Source organism: Podarcis raffonei, chromosome 15 (assembly GCF_027172205.1).
Source record: "Podarcis raffonei isolate rPodRaf1 chromosome 15, rPodRaf1.pri, whole genome shotgun sequence".
NCBI classification, from domain to species: domain Eukaryota; kingdom Metazoa; phylum Chordata; class Lepidosauria; order Squamata; family Lacertidae; genus Podarcis; species Podarcis raffonei.
In genome coordinates this window covers 24,678,945-24,701,090 of record NC_070616.1, presented here as the reverse complement: position 1 = coordinate 24,701,090, position 22,146 = coordinate 24,678,945, and the positions used below count along the sequence as shown (strand labels likewise).

Genomic DNA, 22,146 nt, shown 5'->3' with positions numbered 1-22,146 from the left:
GCTAAAGGTAGACCTTCCCCTACTACATCAGAAAAGGTTAGTGACAGAAAGGCACGCTGCATGCGCTCAGACACACTCTTTATTATTCCTCCACATTTGGGGGATGATAGCAGCTTAAGTCACAATATCAAAACGAGTTGAGGATTAGGTAGGTGGTAGGTGGCCCATGCTCTGATGACCCCTCCCTTCAGATGTACAATGGATTAAGACCAAAGTCCTTCAGCTGGTGCTTATAGTCCATGTGGATGACAGTAGCCTCCTTCTCCCAGGTGAGCTTGGCACTTTGCAGTTTGGAGAGGACGCAGTCCAGGCTACCCTGCGGAAAGGGGAAGTCAGAGGCAGGGTGAGGGGTGCGTGTGGCACCAAGGGATGGCGACCAAAAGTGTGGCATCCTTCCAGTTCTGTAGCTGCACATGACTGAACAGCTGCTGCTGCTGCAGAACAGCAAGAATATGTACCCAAGAATTTCATGTTTGGACACAACGACACTCAGAATGCTGGAAGCAAGCTTCTGAGTTGCACAGAACACTTCATCGGGCATGTTTCACAGCAAACCATTATTATTTTTTACCATTTTATTTCTAAAAGGTGGCTCTGTTTCAATAGCTGGTAACAGATCAAAGAGGCACTACCCTACAGTCTCTGTGTTTGAAAGCAGGCCATGAGCCACAGAAGGGATGCATGGCACCTAGAGACTCACACCTGTGGGAATAAGACACTCCCTCTCTCTCCCTGAGCTTTAGATAATGGCCCACAAGCTGAACCCATTATCTCTTCTTTGCAATCTGTGACCCGCCACCCACCCAAACTCACATGCAGGATTTTTTCATATTCTGTCTCCATCTCGTCAACCTTGCGCTGCATCTCAGCCACGGCCTTGTCCTTCTCTTCCAGCATCCTTGCCTGGTCCAGCTGGCTTTGTAGCAGATCACCTTGGCAGGCAGCTGCAGGGCAGAAAGTGTTGGGCAAGGAGAAAGAGGAGACAAATATGTATGGGAACGAAAAGCACAGAGAGAACCTTCCAAGGCTAAGTGGTGGAGCTCCAACTTCGCACACAAAAGCCCCCATAGTCAATCCCCGGCATCTCCAGGTTTTGCTAGGAGAGAGCCCTGCCTGAAGCTCTGGAGAGCTGCTGCCAGTAAGTGTAGCAATGCTGAGCTCGATGGATCAGGGGTCTGACTTGTTATAAGGCCGTTCCTTACGTTCCTAAGGTGGAAGGCGACAAATATCTCAGAACAGAAGTTTGGGGGATGGCATGTGATGGGGCTTGAGAACATCTATTTTCTACTGCTTTTCAGTGGCCTTATACTCCAACTTCACCTGTAGCAAAATGTGCCAGAATGTATTCCCTTAACACAAGCTTATAAGGGCTTATAACGGAATTAGGCAAACTGATTTCCATCTCAAGGTTTGGAGGGTTAAGATTCATCCTCCCTCCACCCCCCTACCCCAGGTTCCAGGTGCAAAAAGAGAGAGCGTGTGTTTGCAAAAGAAGAGTATCACTTTTTAACTTGTTTCCCCTCAAAGTCCTTAACTGAAAGATGAACATGGGCAAAGAACAGTTGCTACAACCATACCATGTGTGATCATCTCCAAGACCAAGGGGGTGGGTGTGTGGGTGTGGGCGTGCGCGAAATACCAAGTTGTGCTTGCAAGTTCTGCGTCTCTGCTTCTAAGCAATGGATCCGGGTATCAGTCTGGTGCTGAAGCTGCTGGTACTTGCGGATCATCTCTGGAACGCAAGATGGGAGAAGGAAATGATCGCTCCACCCAACACCCTTGCCCTTCATTAACAGGCCTAAGATTTACAGCCAGGATGGAGGAACCTCCAGACATTGTTGGATTCCCACTTGCATCAGCCCCAGTCAATATGGCTAATGGCTAAGGATGATGGGCGGTGATGGGAAACCTCTGGGGGGGGGGGAGGCAGGTTCTCCACCCCTGATTTGTAGCATCAAGTCTATCTGGTGTAACAGAAGGTAAACAGGAAAAAAAATATCTTGCCTCTAAGTGCTTACAAGAGAAGTTTTGCCGGGCAGGGAGGAGGGGGGGGGGGGAAAGCAGATAAGAGTCGCAAAGGGTCTGTGTGCAGAATTATATACCACAGTGTTAGCTGCGGAGGGAAACGCTACCTTCATCTGAACTTTTCAAAGCCAACATCCTGTGATTGCATTTTCCTGAGGAAGTGTCTTGCGAAGACCAACTGGCTTACTGCGTCATGAACTTCTGCCCACATCCGATTAATGAAGTGGACAGAGAAAGTGATGTATACAGGCATGTACTACCTTGGTTCTCGAACGTAATCTGTTCCGGGAGTCCGTTTGACTTCCGAAACCGTTTGAAAACCAAGGTGTGGCTTCCAATTGGCTGCAGGAGCTTCCTGCACTCCAGCGGAAGCCGCAGAAGCCATGTTGGATGTTTGGCTTCCAAGAAACGTTCGCAAACTGGAACGCTCAGTTCTCCGTTTGCGGCGTTCAGGAGCTGATTTGTTCAGAAGCCAAGCTGTTTGAGTACCAAGGTACCACTGTACATCGTGAAGGTGCAACAGAGAACAAAACGAGTCATGGAGCAAGGAGTTAAGCGGGGCAGGAATATGTGCTGATAATTGGGGTACGAAAAATGAACAATCCTCTCCCTACTAATAGGAAGCATCCCTCACACCCCAAGGCCATGTGAATGTAGCATTTAGAGACTGAGTAAAGTGGCAGGTAGATGCCAGAGACCCCCTTGGAAAGGCAATACTGCTGATTTGCAGAAAATCTCAAAACTGCACCAATCAAGTGGAAAGGGAACCGCTGAGTAAAGGGTTTGATGCCCAAAGAGGAAAATCAAAATAAGGCAAAACTACTGAGCCCCTTAAGGGTCAAAATTGACCCTTGAATGCTGCTTCAAATCTTCTGTTGAAGCTCTTCTCTTCATTGCAGGGTCTGGGCACGGCACTCAACTACAGACACATTGCACTTTCAGAAAGTTACTATTTGGGGATAGAATTCAGTCACATAGCAGCATATTGCAAGTTGCACAATTCAGGTTGATTGGAAAGTCTTGCACAAGAAACCCACTTCCCCCCAAAGACCAGAGTTTTGTGATAAGGAAAGTGATAGGAGATGCACTGGGTAGTGTGGGGTAATGTTTGTTTTGACACAACGTCACCTAATCTCCCTGCAAATAAATCAGGGTGAGTACTGTTATAGGTTTAGGGGCTCAGTCTAGATGGTGCCTGTGGGTCCCTTCCAGACCTGTGACCCTGTATCTGTGAGAATACAGAGGATACAAAGGATACAGAGAATACAAAGGAACCAACTGGTTCCTTTGTTAAGGTAATGGCCTTGGCTGGCCAGTTAAGTACTGCCATTTACATGTCCAAAGAGGTTGCCCGCTGTCATAGAGATGAGTGGGTGGACCTTTTCCCACCTCACCTGGCTGGATGCCACATCATCCTAGGAGGGAGAACAAGAGCCCAAGGGGTGCTGTGTATGCATATATTTTGGCTGATGCTGGAAGCTAGAGACATAAGAGACTGGTCTTGCTGTGTGCCAGACCCAAAGTTACGGCTTGGAGAATCTCCCAGAGAACCTGAAGGGGAGGAAAGATCAAGTTGCACATATGTGTAAATAAAACAATAAGTCCTAAAGATACCAATGTTTCCATCGGCCTTCATTCCAAGGCAGCCAAACTCTGGAAAGGTGAAAGCATCCCTGGAGTGTCTTGTTGCTCAGAGATTGGGGCATGTACAACAATACTCAATGAAGAGGTCATCTGGAAGAGCCCCCCACCTTCATAAATATCTTTTTTGTCCCCTCGAGCCTCCTCCAGTTCTTTCTCCAGATCTAGCAGCATCTGCTTGAGTCCTTCACTGTCAGCCATCGCCTGCCTGGCCATATCCCTCCGGAGAACTGCAGGTCAGAAGGATAAACACAGCAGACATGCAAATGTATCCAATCGAGGCTCAATGCCTATTTTCTCATTTGGCTCCCCAGATCCTTTGTACAAATAATTATCTCCTTTTCGGAGAGGGCAAAACAGCTAAAAGGGGTACCTTTCCTGGACTGGCTTGCTTTAGAGTGGTACCTTGGGTTACATGCACTTCAGATTACATACGCTTCAGGTTACAGACTCCGCTAACCCAGAAAAAGTACCTCGGGTTAAGAACTTTGCTTCAGGATGAGAACAGAAATTGTGCGGCGGCGGCGCAGCGGGAGGCCCCATTAGCTAAAGTGGTGCTTCAGGTTGAGAACAGTTTCAGATTAAGAATGGACCTCCGGAACAAATTAAGTACATAACCAGAGGTACCACTGTATTTGTCTGTATGAATATTTATATACTGCTATTTCATAGTAACTATAGAGCGGTTTAAAATAGTACATAAAACTAAGCAATAAAAACCATTTTTTGAAAAATAAAAAAATCAGAATGAAAATCACACCTCAATTAACTATTGTGGAAAGGTGCATCCTTAGTTGCCTACATAGGCATGGCACGATAGAAAGGTTTTTAAAAGGAGGGTGCCTGTTGAAAGTACCTGTTGGCTGATTATTCCAAAATACTTGACTGGTGACACTAAAGGCTCCATTTCTTCTTGTGGACAAGTGAGCCTCTTGGACTGCTAATGATCTCAGTGTTTGAGCATGCAAGCTTTTGCATTACACAGAGCTCTTCATGCGATAGAATGGGGAAAAGGGAACTCTCACAAATAGGGAACCCCCGGGTCTATGTAAAATATAGAAAGCTGACTCCTTGGTCAGGAGTGGGCAGATGCTGAGATCCACTGACAGATATCTGGGTAATTTTCAGGATGTAGGCAAGAGTTTCTGACTCCCAGTGGTTTAGTATGTGTAGTGGTTAGAGTGCTAGACTAGGATGTGGAAGGCCTGAGTTCAAGTCCCTTACTCAGCCATGACACTCACTAGGTGACCTTGGACCAGGCACTCTCTCTCAGCCTAACCTACCTCACAGGGGTGTTGTGAGGATAAAATGAAGAGCGGAAGAACCTTGAGCTCTTTGGAGGAAAAAGTGGGATATAAATGTAATAATAAAATAATATAAATAGAGCAACAGTATCACCCCCCCCTAAAAAAACACATTTTACTAAATTAGGCTGATCAAACAAAGAGAGCCTAGGGTGGCATTCATATTTTTGTGTTACTGGATGGTGAGCTCAGTTCTGCTAATGAAAACTATTCCAAGTGCTCAGAGGGATACTGGTCCTTAACTGTAAATGTACAGAAGCCCCCAGCCCCTCCAGAAAAAGTGCCATGATTTTGCATCTGGCTCCGGTTGCTGGATCTTGAGTTTCTAGGAAAAAAACCAAAGTAGTTCTGTCAAACGTGATGTCAGACCACCCTGGCCTACCCAAACCACTGCCATCCTGCAAGCAGATTCCCCACTCCCCCAGTCTCGTATTATTATTTTTGGTGGGTATATTTGGCAACACTGACAGTGCACTGGGATGAATTTGTACTGGACTCTCCAAACATCACTCTGCTTCATTAGCTTGTCCTGCAATACTTCCCAAATGTTGCTGCATCCTTGTAATGTACTCTTGCATTATAGTGCAATGAAAAGTGGGACAAACCTCCTTCCCGTTTTGGAATATTTTGCAGTGTAACAAGCAAGAAGCTCTGGGACATGTGCCCCTTAGAAACGATGTGGTACGCCTACCCCGAAACTTTCGCAGGCGTAAACACTATTGAAAGTGTGATTGTGTACAATCGGCCTGTTAGCACCATGAACTCACAAATCATCACTGAATCTACAATAATAATAAAAAAGGATGTCTGGAGAGGCCCCCAAATCTTTTCCCAGCTTGTCACTTTCCAAGATCCTTTGACTGGATATGCTGAGGCAGTGCATTTTTTTTCTTTAAAAAATGTTCAGGGGTACTCTCATTTTCCTACTCATATTGAAATACTGCCCCTCAATAAGGCCAAACTTAGATTCACGAAATGTTTAGGGGTATGCATACCCCTGCGTACCCCCCCCCCCCAGAAAAGCACTGTGCTGAGGATTGAACCTGGGGGCTTGCCCATGTTTTGCATGTTCTCTACTTAGCTGCATCTGCTGCAATTATAATGCAAAGTATTTAAAAATTACTCCCAGCAGAGTACTCATTTTGGAGTCCATTATTAAAAGGACTGCGTGGCAATCACTTTGCTTCACAATGCACACGGAAACTATTTCCCATTTTCACTTCTCCATGAAAATGCTTGGATTGGTCAACTGAGAAGGGGGGGGGATCAGAAAGGGACAGCAGTCCTGCTACTAGTCTGGTCCAGACAGCCGTGCTGGCAAACCCTTTGTGCCTTTGTTCACGGAAGGGTCATAGCTCAGTGGAAGAGCACCTGCTTGGCATGTGGAAGGTCCCGGGTTCAATCCCTGGAATTTCCAGTTAGGGCTTGGAGAGACTCCTTGCCTGAAACCCTGGAGAGCTACTGCCAGCCAGTATACAGTGGTACCTCGGGTTAAGTACTTAATTTGTTCTTAACCTGAAACTGTTCTTAACCTGAAGCACCACTCCTGCTGCTGCCGGAGCACGATTTCTGTTCTCATCCTGAAGCAAAGTTCTTAACCCGAGGTACTATTTCTGGGTTAGCGGAGTCTGTAACCTGAAGCGTATGTAACCTGAAGCGTATGTAACCCGAGGTACCACTGTATTGTATTTGTATCCCACCATTTTTCTCCACAGAACTTGAGGTGGTGTACAGGGTTCTCCCCATCCCTGTTTTATCCTCACAGCAACCCTTTGAGGTAGGCTAGGCTGAGAGGCAGTGACTGGCTCCCAAGGTGAGCTTCAAGGCTGAGTGAGAATTTGAACCCTGGTCTCCAAGTCCTAGCATGTAGACAGTAAGATGGATCAACCTTCTGAAGTGGTATAAGGCAGCTTCCTATAAGATTAGCATAGAAAGCTTGGCAGTCCTTCTACCTGACCCTTCCAAAAATGCCGCCTCTACTGTAACCTTTTAAGGCCCTTGCGCAATATCAACAAAATCTCCTCACCAAGGTACTGCTTTAAGGTATCAACCTCCAGCACTGCTTTTCTGTACTTTTCCTCATCTGCGGAGAGAAGGAAAGAGAGAGAGAAAGAGAAATTGAAAGACTTTGGCTGGGTACTAATTGCCACTGATACCGAGACCTCCTGATCGATGCGCCATTATTATTATTCATTTAATTTATGAATTGTTTCCTATGAAGCAACCTGAAGCGCTTTCACAAAACAATAACAGATAAAAGTATTGCACATATAAAACGTCAAACAATTGCGCAGGTAAACACAAAAAGCAGTTGCATAGGTACAAAAACAGTTGAAACAATGGCGTACGTAAAGGCAGTCTCAAATCCCAAGAGATGCAAGGCACATGGAAATGGGAATTTGCAAGGCGTGGGGCTGCTGGAATCTCCTGCATGCTGCACAAAGCCTTACCTGGCCCAGTGTTTTTCTTCTGCTTTGCTGATTTTTTCCCCTTCCCTTTTTTGGTGGGGGCCATCCTTGCGCGTTCTCCACAGCCTGCAAAAGGGAGAAGATGAACAAACATTATATTTTTGGTGCATTCCAACTCCTGACGTTCAAAAAAGATCTTAAAACTGGTACTGATGGGGAGATTCCGGAGGGCCATCCTTATACATGAGGCATACATTGCTTGGCAGCAGAGTGAGGGTGGTCTCTGCTGTTTGGGTGGGCAAGTGAAGAACTGTTTGTATGGTGGAAGAGAAAGGTGGAGGCAAACATACCTGGGAGTGAAATGTTTCTTCTGCCTTTCTCCCAGGTTCTCACAAGTTAATCTGTGGGCAGTTAACTAAACACTCTTTGCAAGAGTGTCATTCCAAGCAGCCAATGCACGAGGAGGGGGAAGAGGCACTGGCTTTTCGGCCAGCCTATCCCAGCTGGCACAGGTTGGGGCTCCTTGTGTCGCTAGGCAACCGTCCTTCTTCGCTGCCATGGTGACCAAAGGAAGCTTGGCAGACACACCGGTGCTCCAGCAAAGGAGGTCTGCAAAATTGCATCCAATTGGCCTGAAAGAGAGGTTGGAGGATTTTCAGGCCCATGTTCAAAACTTCTTTTGCAGAAACAGAAAGGGGTGGGAAGGGGGTAAGAATCAAATAGGCCCCAAATTCTCTTATGCACAGAGCTTCTTAGAGCAAACCCATTTTCTGCCATAAAACATTTGGCTCAGCTTTGACACCCAGGTCCTCATCTACAACTGAAGGCTGAGTACATAGAACAAGATTTCCACATGTGCATTGCTGACTTCCCCTCTTCCGCTGCTGAAGTTTAAATTGGAGGATCTTTGGGGCAGGGATCATTTGGGGAGGGTTGTGGGTTTCTTATGATTTTGCTTCTTATGTTACTTTGAGAAATGTTGTATCCCCTCATGTTGCAATTCTACATTTTATTATTATATGTCACCCAAGTGGCCCCTGCAACTAAATGTTATTATTATTTATTATACTTAATAGCCTCCCCTTCCTCCCAAAGGAGCCCATGAAAGCAAACACATCTGTGATAAAACAGTACAATTAATGTTGCAATGTAGTTTGCTCCTGTTCAAGCAGATGCAGCCAGCCACATCTTCTTCTATGGTCATCTATTCTGTTCCCAGTTCCCTACTCTAACAGCAAGCATCCCATGCCCACTGATCATATTCAGTCTTCATTGGACTAGTTTTTTTGTGGGGAGGATCTTTCCCCTTTTACTTGCCCCATTTTTTCTGCAAACCTGCAGGTTCCTCCGAGACTTCCTTTTGTGTGTGGTTGTTGTTGATTTGGCTACATAAATATAATGAATAAATGCATGTACAAAGCTTACCACTCAGCAAATGAATTTGCTATTAGTATCTATGATACTTCTCTGCTATCTGCTTTCAGAATAGCCAACATGGTGTCCTCTGGATATTGGACTACAATTCACACTAGCAGCAGCAGCTCTCATGGCTAACGGTCTGGTAAATGAGGAGAGCCCTGCATTGCCTATCCCTGCTTTAGAAAGTTCAGGGAGGCTCAAGTAGGGTTTGCAGGCAATCCCACACTGCACACAGTTGCCAATGTCATGGCTGTATCCATCCTGTGATGCTTGAGAGCAGCTGCCAGTCAGAGCAGACAATACTGGGTTAGATGAACCGCTTGTTTGGCTCAGGAAGGACTCTGCACTCTGCAGCTATCTTCTACTCACCAAAATTCCTGATCAGACCAGGCTAGGTCCACACACTTAGCAGCTGAGATCACAGCTAGAAAGCATGACATAGCCAATGTGGACTGATGGTTATGCGAAAACAGCACATCCTACAGGAGAAAAGGAAAGTGCCTGTCTGTCTGCTCCCTTTTGAACTTGCTACATGGGAGCTGTTTTGTTGTTGTTTGCTTCCAGTGGGGTCTCAAGTTCAGATGTGGGGTGAGGACCACAAAGGCTCAGTGAGAAAGGGCATGATCCCTGCCAAAGTTGCAGGATCTAAAGTGGAGAGATGCAACACCAGCAAGGCTGCTTCACTTGGTGCTACAGCTCCAATTCATGAGGCGATTTCCAGAGTTTGTGATGTTCCAACAGCTGGGTGCTGCATTTTAGGGCTGATCTTTGACCCCTGAGGTTATGCTGGGGTTCTGCAATTTAAGTCTATGAGTCGTGGGAGTTTCCCCCCTTTGCCACAGAACAGCCTTCTTCCTCACCCTCTTCCTGTGGGGTAGTCTCTAAACAGGATCTTCTGTTGGATTGATTCCTCTTAGTTGTTGGTAACGTTAATGACTCACTTATTTCAAAAGAAAAAAGCTTCTCTCCATTTCTGCTTTCCTATTTAAAGGAGTGTATTTAGTTGCCTTATCTGCTGTGGAACAGAGCCATTTACTACTCCCCAATTCCCTCCCTTTCCTTGGCACAAATACTCTTGGTTAGGTTTTCACAACTTTGCAAAGAAATCGATTTCACATGCATGGTGTTGTAACTGCATTCATCTTTAAGGAGTTAAAAACAAAGGGGTCCCAGCAAACCACCCATTGCATCTTTTATTTGCATGCCTGTCCAAATCTCTCCTTTCCAATGCTGGGCATTCACTGCCTCACGAGGTAGTCTGCCAGCTGGCTCAGGTTCGCCCGCTAGGCTTCCTTCAAGAACCGAGGCATCAATCCTTACTTTTATGAAATTTGCATAACTTTGCATATGCCTGTATAGCATCCATGAAGTGCTTCTCCCGAGTCTCGGAACTTTTTTATGGTGCTCGCCGCGTTCCCAGGAGCCTGCTGCAGTATTCCGGCCAACGTTGCCCAAATCCATCATGACCACCCTGTTGGCCTTTTCGCACTATTGCGCATGCTCGGCCCCGCTCCATCTTTGACCATGCGCAGCAGCCGGCACACTGAACTAAACGCCTTAGTGAGAGAAAGGCCAATCAAGACGTGACTATGCTAATAAGGCGCTAGCTGGGCGGGGCCTCTTTTTCCTAAGTGGGCCGGTTTTCCTCTTCCCTTCAGCGTTGACAGTCGGGAGCGCGGGAGCGCGTCTCACTCAGCGTGTGCGCTCACGATACTAAAGAAGAAGAAGAGAACTCGCTAAGAATGAGCCAACCACTTTTAAAGCCGCCTGCTCGGTCGCGCGCCTAACTCACCGCGCGCTCACGAAACATACCGAGACCTCCGCCGCCCCGCCCCTCCCCCTTTGTTGTTTGGGAGGGGGCGCTCTGGCCAATCAAAAACGCGACTCAACCCTGCGGGCGGGCTGTTGAAAACGTGCGGCCCAATCAAAACGCGCCTCCCCTCAGGGAGCGTTTCTCCCCTCCTCCACACACACACTCTCGGCTTTCCTCCCACCCTCTCCACTGCCACAACCAATCAGAGCGCCCCGCCGGGGGAGGCTCGCGATCCTGTCACGGGGGGGCGGGAGTTTAACGCGCGCGCCTCCCCCTCCGTCGCGCGCAACCTCCTCCTGCCTTCCTGCCCGCCCGCTTCCCTTTTTCTTCGTCAGTCGGGCGCGTCCCCGGCGCTCCTGGAGCCGCCTCCCCTTCTCCTCCGCCGCCTCGACAGTCGGTGGCCAAGCCGGGGAAGGAGCGGCCTGGCGGAAGGGACACGCCTTAGCCGCCCTCCGTCCCTCCCTCAGCCGGAGCCTCCGCCGCCGCCGTTGCCCCTCTTCGCCGCCCCCGCCGCCCCCATGTCGGCCCCGCTGAAGAAGGGCCCCGGCGGGCTGATCGGGCTCATGAAGGACGCCTTCCAGCCGCACCACCACCACCTCGGCCCCCACCAGCCCGGCACCGTGGACAAGAAGATGGTCGAGAAGTGCTGGAAGCTCATGGACAAGGTGCGAGGTCGGGGGGGCTGGGGCGTGGCCGCGGAGGGGGCAGAAAGTGGGGCGAGGCTGGAAGGGGGTGCGCAGAGAGGGGTCGTGGGGGTAGGGCGGGGACATGGGGAGGGGTCGTTGCCGCTGACGACGGTAGCATTGCCATCCTCCTCCTCTCCATGTACCGTTGGATTCCAGGTTTTCTTGCGACGCGATCCTGTGCTACGCAAGAGTAGGTGTGTTTCTTCACTCTGTCCCGAGGAATTGCGAGGGCAGTCAATCGATTGCTAACAGCTCGGTCGGGGGGGGGGGGGAAAGCCGCTTTATTAGCATAATAATAATAATAATAATATTAAATAAATTCGAGTTCAGCTGCAAAAACTGGGATGGCTCAGTCAAAGTTCAGGAACAGTTAAAGGGTTAGCGTCACTGTCAGCGTCATTTATGAAGGGCCTAATATGTGCTGATCCCTATACAAAAATAATAAAGTGCAAGCCCCTTCCTGTAGGCACAATCTCTCCATTTCACCTCATCAAGGCCTTGTGGGAGGTTCATTGGCCATTTGTAATGTGGGACTGCTTTCCGGTGTGGGTTATTGCCTTGTTAAAAATTTTTTTAACAGCACTTAGTCATATTAGGCTTTTTATAAGTAATAGATGAGATGGGACAATAATTGTAAATCACTCCAGAGCAAAGAGATTTTATAGTCTATTTTGCAGCTGTCCATTGAAGAAGAAGGGTGAGGCTGGATAGATCCAGGCTGGCTGACCTGGGAAAATTAGGAGCTGAGGGGCAGAAGTGGAAGTGATGGGCCAGAATGAGAGCAGTGAGGCGGGTAGGGCTGGAGAGAGGTGCTTAGTGTTGGCTTAGTGTTGGCATCAGAAGTAAAATTAGCAGTTGCCATTTGATAAAATGTTTGAGGTGACATACAGCATACTTATTGCATATGTACAGTGGTACCTCGGGTTAAGAACTTAATTCATTCTGGAGGTTCATTCTTAACCTGAAACTGTACCACTTAACCTGAGGTACCACTTTGGCTAATGGGGCCTCCCTCTGCCACCGCTGTGCTGCCGCCGTGCGATTTCTGTTCTCATCCTGAAGCTAAGTTCTTAACCCAAGGTACTATTTCTGGGTTAGCGGAGTCTGTACCTGAAGTGTCTGTAACCTGAGGTACCACTGTATTGCTATCAGCATACTTCAGCTCATTAGAAAGTGATGCAAGCCGTGGTCCTTGAGGAGTTGAGTCTTTATTTAGTGTAAAGCAGGGGGAGAAATTGGAAAGGGGTGAGGGAGAGGCAAAACTAACATGGAATGAATGCAAGCAAGTGGGCAAATCCAGTTGGAGCAGGTGTTTTCTGCTAGCTGATGAAAAGGACTGGAGCTGGGTAGACTAAGGTAGTGCATGGCTTGACCTGTGGAGAGGGAGATGTGATGTGGAAGGGGTTGTAAGGGCCCCAGTGGTTGAATTGAGCGACAGGGAGTTGGAGGGTAGTTTTGAGATTGCATGCTGAGTTGGAGGAAGAAGTTGAAGAAGGGCCTGCTGTAGAGGGCTTAGATTGATGCTCAAGGCAAAGGATTGATGGAATAGGAAGTGGCTGAGCTTGAGCTGGGAAATGGATTTGGAAGGCTGAAGGACCATGGGGAATAGGTAGGATGGATCATTTAGGAGCATAAAATGATTGGCTCCGTTAAAGCAGCTCAAGTTCTAGCTCTCTATAGCTTTTTTCCATGTTATTTCCCCTATTTTAATGAAACCATCACAGAAGTTTTCTCAGACTTCCTGATTAAAGGTTTCAAAATAACAGTTCACATTCACAGGATAGCAACTATGTTTGCTGACCTTAGTGTCCTTTTTTAGGAGAAATGTGCCTAAAGGGTGAAGGACGGGAGCAGTAGAGGAACAGGACCTTCCTGCGTAGTTCTTGGGCAATGTGCTGTGAAAGGGTAGACTTGCCCATTTGCTTCTAGGCCTGCTCTGAACCCTCATGAAGGCATGTTTAGAGTGCTACAAAGCTCAAACCGTTTGCTAGACAGGAAGTTGTTTATTGTGATATCATGGCTCAGAGCAGTAGAGTAGCACAAAAGAAAGCTTTGCAGTCTTGAAAGCCTTCATAATCCTACTTTGGAAGCATGCACTTGTGCTAAACTATGGGAAACTAGAGCTTTAAGAGATGCTCCAGCTTTTGTAGGATTTAGACCAGTCTCTGTGTTCTTGATCTTTCCAGTATAATACATCAATTCATTTGACTGTGTTCTATTGATTTGTCAGGTAGTCATTACTGCTGGACTCTGGATTCTGGTGTAGTTTGACAAGTGTGCCATTAAGTTGTGGTAGATCGAAAATACAGATAAAAATAACGTTAAATATTTAATAATCTTTTTATCAAGTGGATGTGGTATTCCAGCTCGTGTGATCAAGATGGCTGATAAAACGGAAGTTGCATTAATAGGTTGCATTGGTTTTAACACAAAGGACATGCTCACAAGTTAGCATATTGCATGGTCCTGAGTACTCAAATAGTCAAGTTTTATGAAACCACTAGTGTCTTTTGGGGAGGATGTAAATTTATAAAATTATGCCTGGCATGGAGAAAGTGATGTTTGCTCCCTCTTTCTTAATATTAGAACCTGGGGTTATCCAGTGAAGATGAATGGCGGGAGGTCCAAGTACAAATGCAAGTATTTTTTCATAGACAAATTCCTGGAGGATATGACTGTCAATGGCTGCTGGTCATGGTGGCTTTATGCCATCAACAGAATCGGAGGCTGTTGAACACCCGCAGGAGAGGGCTTTTGACCTGCATTTTGATTATCATAAAGACATCTGGTTGGCCACTTTAGGAAATAGGATGCTAGACTTGATTAGTCTGATCTAGAAGGGCTCTTCTTATGTTCTTGCAATATGGTACTGTCTCACAGATATGCCTGAGCAAAATAAGGCTTATTTTGCTGCCAGAGTGGAAATGTTAAGTTTATATAAATTTGAGCTATAAATGAATTCAAAACTAGATACTTTTCAATACATTGTATTGGTGAGCTAAGAATAAATATATTTGGAAGCCTGTTTTAAATTACTTCAGAATATGTTGTCATTTACTCTTTCCTCCAGGAAAATGATATTCATTGCTGTGTAGATCCCATCACAACTGCTTTTGAAGCATATAGGTACCACCTCTTCTTTTCCACACAACAGTTATATGTAGCCTTGTTAATGGCTTTCTTTGGGTCTAGAAAAGGAAGTGGGCAGTGCATAGAATTCTAGAGGTGGAGGAGCTCAGGAGGACAACTAAAAAATTCTCAAACAGGAATGGGCATGTGTCAGAAGCTATCTGAATACAACCACTCAAGCATTTTTATGGTGTTATATAGGATGTATCTCAAGATGCAATCTATGCCTGCTGTACCAGTAGCAGTCCTACTGCGCTCAGTATGCCTAGAACTGCTGTCTTGATTTATTTCAGCGGCTTATGGGAAAAGAAGAGTTGCACACCCCAGTTCCTGTCCCTGTCCCCCTGCCCAAGATCTTGGCACCCAATGCAGAGAGGCAAAACTGATTTGCAAAGTCTACAATTGAGTTTTAAGGAAATTTCTTCCTTTACAGAATGTGTGACACTATCAGCTGCTTATGATTTGCCTAAGTGTTGAAATCTGGGAGTTACCGGTAACTGACCTGCACTGGTAACAGATTTTGAGCAATGAATCTCTGATGCAGGAATTCTGCCTTCTAATGAAGGTAAAGGTGAAATGAACTGGGCCAGTAACATATTGATGAAAACTTCAAATGATGCCTTTTGGTGAATGTAAACTGACTACCTAAATGTACCAGTACTTTGAACCAGTTGTATTTTAATATATATACAGTATATTGTTTTATTCATTTCTAACCATTTATATATTGCATATTATTAGTAGGAGTATTTTGGTATATATTAATGTTAATACATATTTTGGTCAACATTGTTCCTCAATACTGTGTTAGTGTGTATATTATTATTATTATTATTTGGTTGATATGATTGTCAAAACAGTAATAAATGATGACCTAGCTGCTTATAGAGAATCCTGATCACCTTGTGACAGATGCTTAAAATTAATTCCTAACAAACACTGTAATCGGGATACATGCTATCTTCATTTCTGCATAAGTAAATACAGTTTTCTGATGAAAATCTTAATGCTTACCTAGACTAAAGAAGAGGAATTTGTTCAGCAGTGCAAATGATAGTCACCACAGCTGCTTTGCATTGCTTAATAAAAAATGGGAAGTGTGACTGGCAGATTGACAATTCCCTTTTTGCTAGTTGAGTTTTTCCATCAAGCTGGGGGTGACCAAGAGATATTGTTGGTTAACCCTAAGTATGGCACAGAGCTGACATGTTTCAGAATGTTATTCATAAGCACATGCGTTGGAGAAATGTAGCTTGCAGACTCTAGGATTCCCCTAGGAAAAAAACTTCAAAAGGGGGAACAGTGAGATGAAGGCTATGTTTATGCCATAAATTAGCCGTAATCTGATTTTGATCCAGTTCAGCTGTTGCGGCTTCCTCATGGAAACTTGGGAAATGTAGTTCTGGAAGGCAGAAAGGATAATTCTGTTAGAAGTTCCTAGTCTTTTCCCATAACATCTGTTCTGAAGATTCCTTATGAGAAGTCCTGACATGTGCTGGGCTCTGACCAGCCCACATATTAAACATCAAGAGGCTAGGAGAATGCTTGAGCTTCCTACTTGTATTTCCTAGCAGTGGGTTTGTCTTCCAACCCATCACTCATTCAAGTCATTTTCAGTATGCTTGTGTTTCTCTTGTTTGAGTTTAGAGTACTGAGGACTGTTGATGTTATACTCTTTCTTTTCTCTATTGGTTTCATTGGAAGTTTAGCTCGAAGGATGTTGCAGCCCTACTTCCTGTCCTTTACTTTGATCTGCTTACCTCCAAACCTGCTGTAGATGTTGCTGGTGACAGCTGAGCTTTCAGTCTCTGTTTTGCCCTAGTTAAGCTTGAGATTAATTTGGTGGAGGGTGGGTTCTTTCCTGTAATTCGTATACAAACCCTTTTATAATTAATTTTACAATCCATTTCACAGGCTCAGTGGAATGGCAAGCTTGTTAAATTGTCTTTTTAAAAAAACCCTAAGGCTACAATGTCAATCATATGTGCTAGGGACAAAGTATCCATTGGACTTCAAGTACTGTAAATATGTTTAAGATGAGGTACAAGTATTTTAACACCATTGTATATTGTGTGATATTCTTTCTAGTACTTCAGGTTTTTTACCTTCTGAAAATGTAGATGCAGCTAGGCCAGTGGATTTCTACATTCTTAAATGAAAACATATTCATGTTACATTCCTTAAATAACATCAGAGATCTGACCAAATTATGCTGATAATTGAGACAATACTTTATAGTGCACTTTAGTTACATTGCTTCTTTATGTATTAGTCATTTTTACATGGTATTCCTTAATGTGGTCTAGCAGTTACTGATGGCAATCAACTAAAATTGTTTGCTACAGCCAGTAGTCAGTTTAAATATTAGAACATCCATGTGGAAGCAGACAAAATTTTTACCTGTATTTGTGCATCGCATGGTGGCTATAACATGTTTTAGACTGCAAAGTGAGACATTTTTCTAAAGAAACTCTGTAAAGTGTGAGATACACTGATATTAATGTGTATTAATGGGGAAAGCTCCTTAATCTCTCACTTCAGCCACTGTGCATATAGTGCCTTGCACATCTGTCCTGCATACTTCTATGTTGGTGAGCTTTCACTATGTTTGGGGGCTAGTACAAGAGGTGAAAGGTTTTTTAGATGTTTCCACTGTGTGTCATGCTGACATGGGTCAGGCCTCCATGTGAGGTGCAGATTTTCTCATAACTCTGAACCTCTTGATTAAATGCTTTGTTGTACTTTTCCTGCCTGAATAGTAAACAAGTCATTATCTTTATTCTGCCTGTAGCTATCCTATATATTTTCCTAAGATAATGTCAGGGGAACTGTTTTCCTTGGCTTGATCATGCTTGTAGTTTGCCTGCATTATGTGTGGCGATTAAAGCACATTTTTTAGAGTATAAAATGTGAACAGGAAATACATAGTTCCATATTTTGGCTGCAGGTGATATATTTTAACTTAATGATGTTTATAATTAGGAGTTGAAACATAAATTACAGAAGAATAAAGCAGAAGTGTAGCACATGTTGGTATTTGGGGGGAAAACCTGTAGAAAGTCTGGGAGGTTTTGAACTGGAAAGGAGGAAAGACTACATAATAAGCTGTTGCAGAAGAATGATCTGAGCTTAGACAATGAATACTTACGTGGGTGTGCAGCAAGCATTTCCATTGGCATGTTAAATACCTTGAAGGGGGCATAATCAGGTAGTTTATTTGCTAAGAATTCAATGAAGAATAGTTACCAACAGGGAAGCAGCAAAGTGGTGTGCCTATTGTGATAAAACCTAATGGCAGGTGCCTTTTTCCTGAGCAGGAAACATTCCAAAACTGCCTGTTTTTGGTTCTGTGGAGAGTGTTTTTTAAAAAATAATAGCCAATAACTGGGAGAAAGTGTTCTAGTTACAGGTAGGTAGCCATGTTGGTCTGCTGTAGTCGAAACAAAATAAAAACATTCCTTCCAGTAGCACCTTAGAGACCAACTAAGTTTGTTATTGGTATGACCAACTTAGTTGGTCTCTAAGGTGCTACTGGAAGGAATATTTTTATTTTGTTTGGGGGAAAGTGGTCTATTTTATTGCCCCTTAGACACTAACTAGTTCAATGTGGCATGGTCATTTATAGCAAAGAGGCTGATTCATTAGATGCATGTGATGCATTAGATGCATACGATTAGACCAAGAAGGCCATAGGTGAGAAAGGTATGTGAACTGAGGAACAAGAAGGTCCCTCTACCAGTGCATTTGATAGCATGAACCTATGAAAGCTCCTTCCAGATAAACAAAGTAGCTGTAAAATTTCTGTTACAATTTGCTGATATAAGATATAATGGTTTATTCTTTTCAAAATAGACCCCCAACTTTAAATTATGGTTTGTAAACAAGTTCTTGTAATTCATCTGTTTGTTGTGCCTTATTAAACATTAAATTAGCAACTTGAGGTTGTTTAGTCATGTAAAAATAAACTGGGGTGAGGTGGGGAACCCAGAGTGCCTTTCCGTTTTATGTATTTTTGCTCTGCACACTAGGCATAAAATTAGTTTCGCTGTTTCCCCTTTTTTGTTTGGTTTCCTTAAACCATTGGGTAAGAACTTGTGGGTATTTGTCTCTCTCCTTCTCTCTATCTTTGTTCATCAGACAAAAAGAGCTATGTTGTCAGCCTAGGAAAGGTTTTCAAAATCTGATATTGCCTAATTTTTTAAACTTATTATTTTCAGCTGGAATCTAGCCCACTATATTTGTTACTTTTCCTTCCTGCTGAACAATTAAAAGCCTTCCTTGGACATTTGGGGGAAGGTAGGATAAATTCTCACAAATAATCATGGGAAAACCCCTTGAAATGGTCACAAAGTACTTGCCTACACCATAATTGCTTCTTTTAAATATGTTCACACTTGATGTGAAGAGTTAGCAGACTATGGCCAAGGAACAAATGGCTTCAAAAGACAGCTAAGGAGCCAAAGAGGGAGAATGAATGCAGTGTGTGCTAATTTGCTGGTACGCTGCTGATTTCTCAGAGATGTGAACATTGCATCTGGCAGTAGTTGTGTTCTGCAAGGGCACACGAAGGGAGCTAAGTTGAAGACAGGTTTTTGTTTTGTTTTGTTCAAAGGAGGATCAAGTCATACATTCTGGTCTGGTTCAGACATAATGCTGAGGCTTAGTTTAGGATTGATTGATTGATTGATTGATTGAACAAGCTGCAGGGAACTTTGGGCTCCCCTTTGCTTTTGTCTATCTCTTCCAGCATGGTGATGAGCAGTTTGGATGTTTTCGCTTCCATTTTAGCAGTGCTTTAAAGCAAAAAGAAAAAGAAAAAAGGTGTTGGTTTTCAACATGAAGTTATTGTATTGCCACACTCAACATTTGGGGATGTGGGGAAGGTTCCTCACTTTAAATAACAGACTTCTATGCTGCACCATAAAGTGGTTTGAAACTCCTCAGGATTTCAGAAGCTCCTTCAGAAGAACAACTCATGAATTATAGGAGCACGGGAGTTGGGCCATGCTAAGTAGCCTCACCCCAGGATTGCACACTGTGTAGCCATGACATTCATACACATATTGAAAACATCTGCAGAGTTGAGCTTTCACACCTGCAGCTGTGTACGTAGAGCCTTACCCATAGTCTGGAAGCCCTAATTTTTTGGGCTTGCCAATCCCATGAACCCCATGAAGGACATCACTTGTACACAGCTGTACACTCAAAGGTTCTCTCCTTGCACGCATTTGTGCTGTTTACAGAAATTCTTGGGCAGGGAGCTACTTGGAGTGTGCAACATCAAGCGGGGAGCTAGTTGGTGTGGCTCTGCTCACAAGTTGATAAAATACTTGAGTTGGTTCTTCTTTGAATGCCATTTTGCGAAAGCGTGCGGCAGGATGCTGTGCAAGAAGTCCAGAGTTCCAGTGAATGCACAGAATTTGTGCAGTTGTTGAATCCTGGTTGTAATGGTTAATGAGAAAAAAGTACTGCTAGGGATTACACACATCTCATGAAGGTGAATGGTGGTTGATATGATGCACTGGTTGTGAAATAAACTGGTAGAAGATGATGTGTGCCAACATTGGGCCAAGCCCATAGTTAGAGCCTGGATAGGACCCATCCATAGTAACAGGTGAAACTCTTGTCCAGAATGGTAACTGCTGTTCTTGTAAAACATCTACAATCTGCAGAGAGGAAAAGATTTACTCTTTGGGGGTATTTGTTGCTGTTGGTTGCTTGGATTACTGATCCAGTATTTTCCAAATAAAGTCTTCTGTTTGGTTGTTCCAATATATAGTAAATTCTTTAGACTTGGGGAGCTGGGCAAGTTGCTCATTTTAATACTGTACCCACTATAAAGCTATTTGCGGTATCTCAACAAAGTACTGCATTTGGGATGTGGATCAGCATAGTGTTTGTCAGTCTTCTAGAGCTGCATTTAATATGAATAATTGATCATATATTCAGGTCCATTTCCTTTCTGATAGTTTGGGTGCCAAGTGCCATCAGTGCTTATAGGCGAATCTCACATACCTTGCAGAATTTGACATAGATGGCTACTCTATGGTTGATCATCTCAACTTTTAAAATGCTCAATCAGTATAAAAGTTTGGGTGTGTACCATATCAGCCACAAACCTTTTGCACAATAACATACATTGATTTAGATGCTCACTAGATTGAGCAAGTCTGCAGTAAGCAGGAGTATCATGTAGTTCTTTCATCACTATTTAAGAAGCAAACAAAAATGAGATGCCCATGATGGAGAGATAAAACAAAGTCTGATAGACTGCTTCAGTTTGCTCAGTAACTATTTTTATTAGGTGAGAATGAAAATGTTTATGATCAGATTGATTATTCATTTACACAGCAAAGCCTCCCTTAAGTTCCTGTGTCTGGTAGAGGATATTGATTCAATTGAGAGATTGGTCTAGGTTGCACATATTGCTGAACCATAGTTGGCCTGTGTTCCCCACTCCAGCACTGCTGCTAGGAGATCTGAATCATTTGCTTCCATTTTCAACCAACTCCTGTCTTTGGCAGAGGATGATAGTGGAGGGGAAATCCATAAATCCCAGCCTCACATTTTTCATGTGAAGTAGTTTATTAACTGTAGTTACCGTGCTTTTATTGAGATTAATAGTAACCAAGTTGTTCTTTAATGTAAAATTAGTATTTATAATGAAACAGAGAAATCTTAAATTTTAATCTGATATTTTAAGTTAACAAAGTCCATTTTTATTCACACTGAATTTCATTGTTTTGATTGTAGCTTAAACAATCTTTTTAGATTAGCAGAAAATAACATTAAAGCTAGACCTCTTAAACCTACTTCTTGCCTCATGTTTCAGGCTCAATATTTTGCATGGTTTGAATATAACCCTCTGTAGTGTTGCAACTTGCAAATAAAAATGAATCACATTGTAGGTTGCGGCTTTCATAATGAATATTGAGTTTCTGGGAATTCAGTTAAGCATGTTGACATCTTGGTTGTAAATCCATTTCTTGCATTTGCAAACATGGTGGCACTAGTTAAGCTAGAATCTTACATTTCATTATGCTTCTTCATTCTTTATTTCTAGGTTGTGCGTTTGTGTCAGAATCCCAAGTTGGCACTAAAAAACAGTCCACCCTACATTCTAGACCTGCTTCCTGACACTTATCAGCATCTGCGAACCATCCTGTCACGCTATGAGGGGAAGATGGATACTCTAGGAGAGAATGAATACTTCAGGGTGTTCATGGAAAACCTGATGAAAAAGACAAAACAGACCATCAGCCTCTTTAAAGAAGGAAAAGAGAGAATGTATGAGGAGAATTCCCAACCTAGGTAACGTTTTGTGTTCTTAATCGCTTGTAGTATTAAAATCCAAGTGGGTCGTTGGAGAGCACTCTTGAAACTCTTTTTATTTCAGTGGTTCTTGGGCTCTTGTGAATTCTTATGGTTTCTTTCAGAACATAATGTTTCTCTGGAAGTTCTTGACTGTAAGTTGGGCTTGCTATTTTGTGTGATGTCTTGTTGGTGAAATCGATGGTATAATTTCAAATAATTATTAAGAACTGTAGGTGGAAGTAGAGAAGGTCTGGAGATGCAGTTAATATTCATGACAGATGCATGTAGCTCACAAGCCTGTTAACGCGCTGGAGAATTTATGTTATATACATGGCTAATGTTTTGCTTTAGCATTCATAGTATTTTACACATAATATCAGCAAGTTTTGCAAAAACCAAGTAAAGTA

At 43.9% G+C, this 22,146-nt stretch overlaps 2 protein-coding genes across 6 annotated transcripts in view; one reads left to right on the top strand and one right to left on the bottom strand.

Annotated features, from left to right (window-relative positions):
- Positions 1-61: 61 nt before the first annotated feature.
- CCDC153 (coiled-coil domain containing 153) lies at positions 62-10,588 on the bottom strand. 3 transcript variants are annotated; one of them, XM_053367945.1, is made up of 8 exons: positions 10,118-10,588; positions 7,729-8,010; positions 7,421-7,504; positions 6,997-7,053; positions 3,777-3,896; positions 1,640-1,732; positions 814-944; positions 62-316 (listed from the first exon to the last, which is right to left on the bottom strand). In XM_053367945.1, exons 3-8 carry the CDS (start codon positions 7,482-7,484, stop codon positions 188-190), a joined length of 594 nt encoding a protein of 197 aa, XP_053223920.1. In that variant the 5' UTR covers positions 7,485-7,504; positions 7,729-8,010; positions 10,118-10,588; the 3' UTR covers positions 62-187. The 3 variants fall into 3 exon arrangements, with proteins under 3 accessions (XP_053223920.1, XP_053223921.1, XP_053223919.1); XM_053367946.1 differs by lacking the exon at positions 10,118-10,588 and adding an exon at positions 9,167-9,262; XM_053367944.1 differs by lacking the exons at positions 7,729-8,010; positions 10,118-10,588 and having other exon boundaries at positions 7,421-7,674.
- A 263-nt stretch (positions 10,589-10,851) lies between these two features.
- The window catches only part of CBL (Cbl proto-oncogene), a 48,288-nt gene continuing 36,993 nt past the window's right edge, over positions 10,852-22,146 (top strand). Inside the window, exons 1-3 of one of the 3 annotated variants that reach the window (XM_053367939.1) lie at positions 11,187-11,275; positions 14,859-14,990; positions 21,489-21,736. In XM_053367939.1, coding sequence (XP_053223914.1) covers positions 14,964-14,990; positions 21,489-21,736 — 275 coding nt within the window. In that variant the 5' untranslated portion in view covers positions 11,187-11,275; positions 14,859-14,963. Of the gene's footprint in view, positions 11,276-14,858; positions 14,991-21,488; positions 21,737-22,146 lie in introns of all 3 variants that reach the window. The other 2 variants (XM_053367940.1, XM_053367938.1) reach the window with 2 other exon arrangements.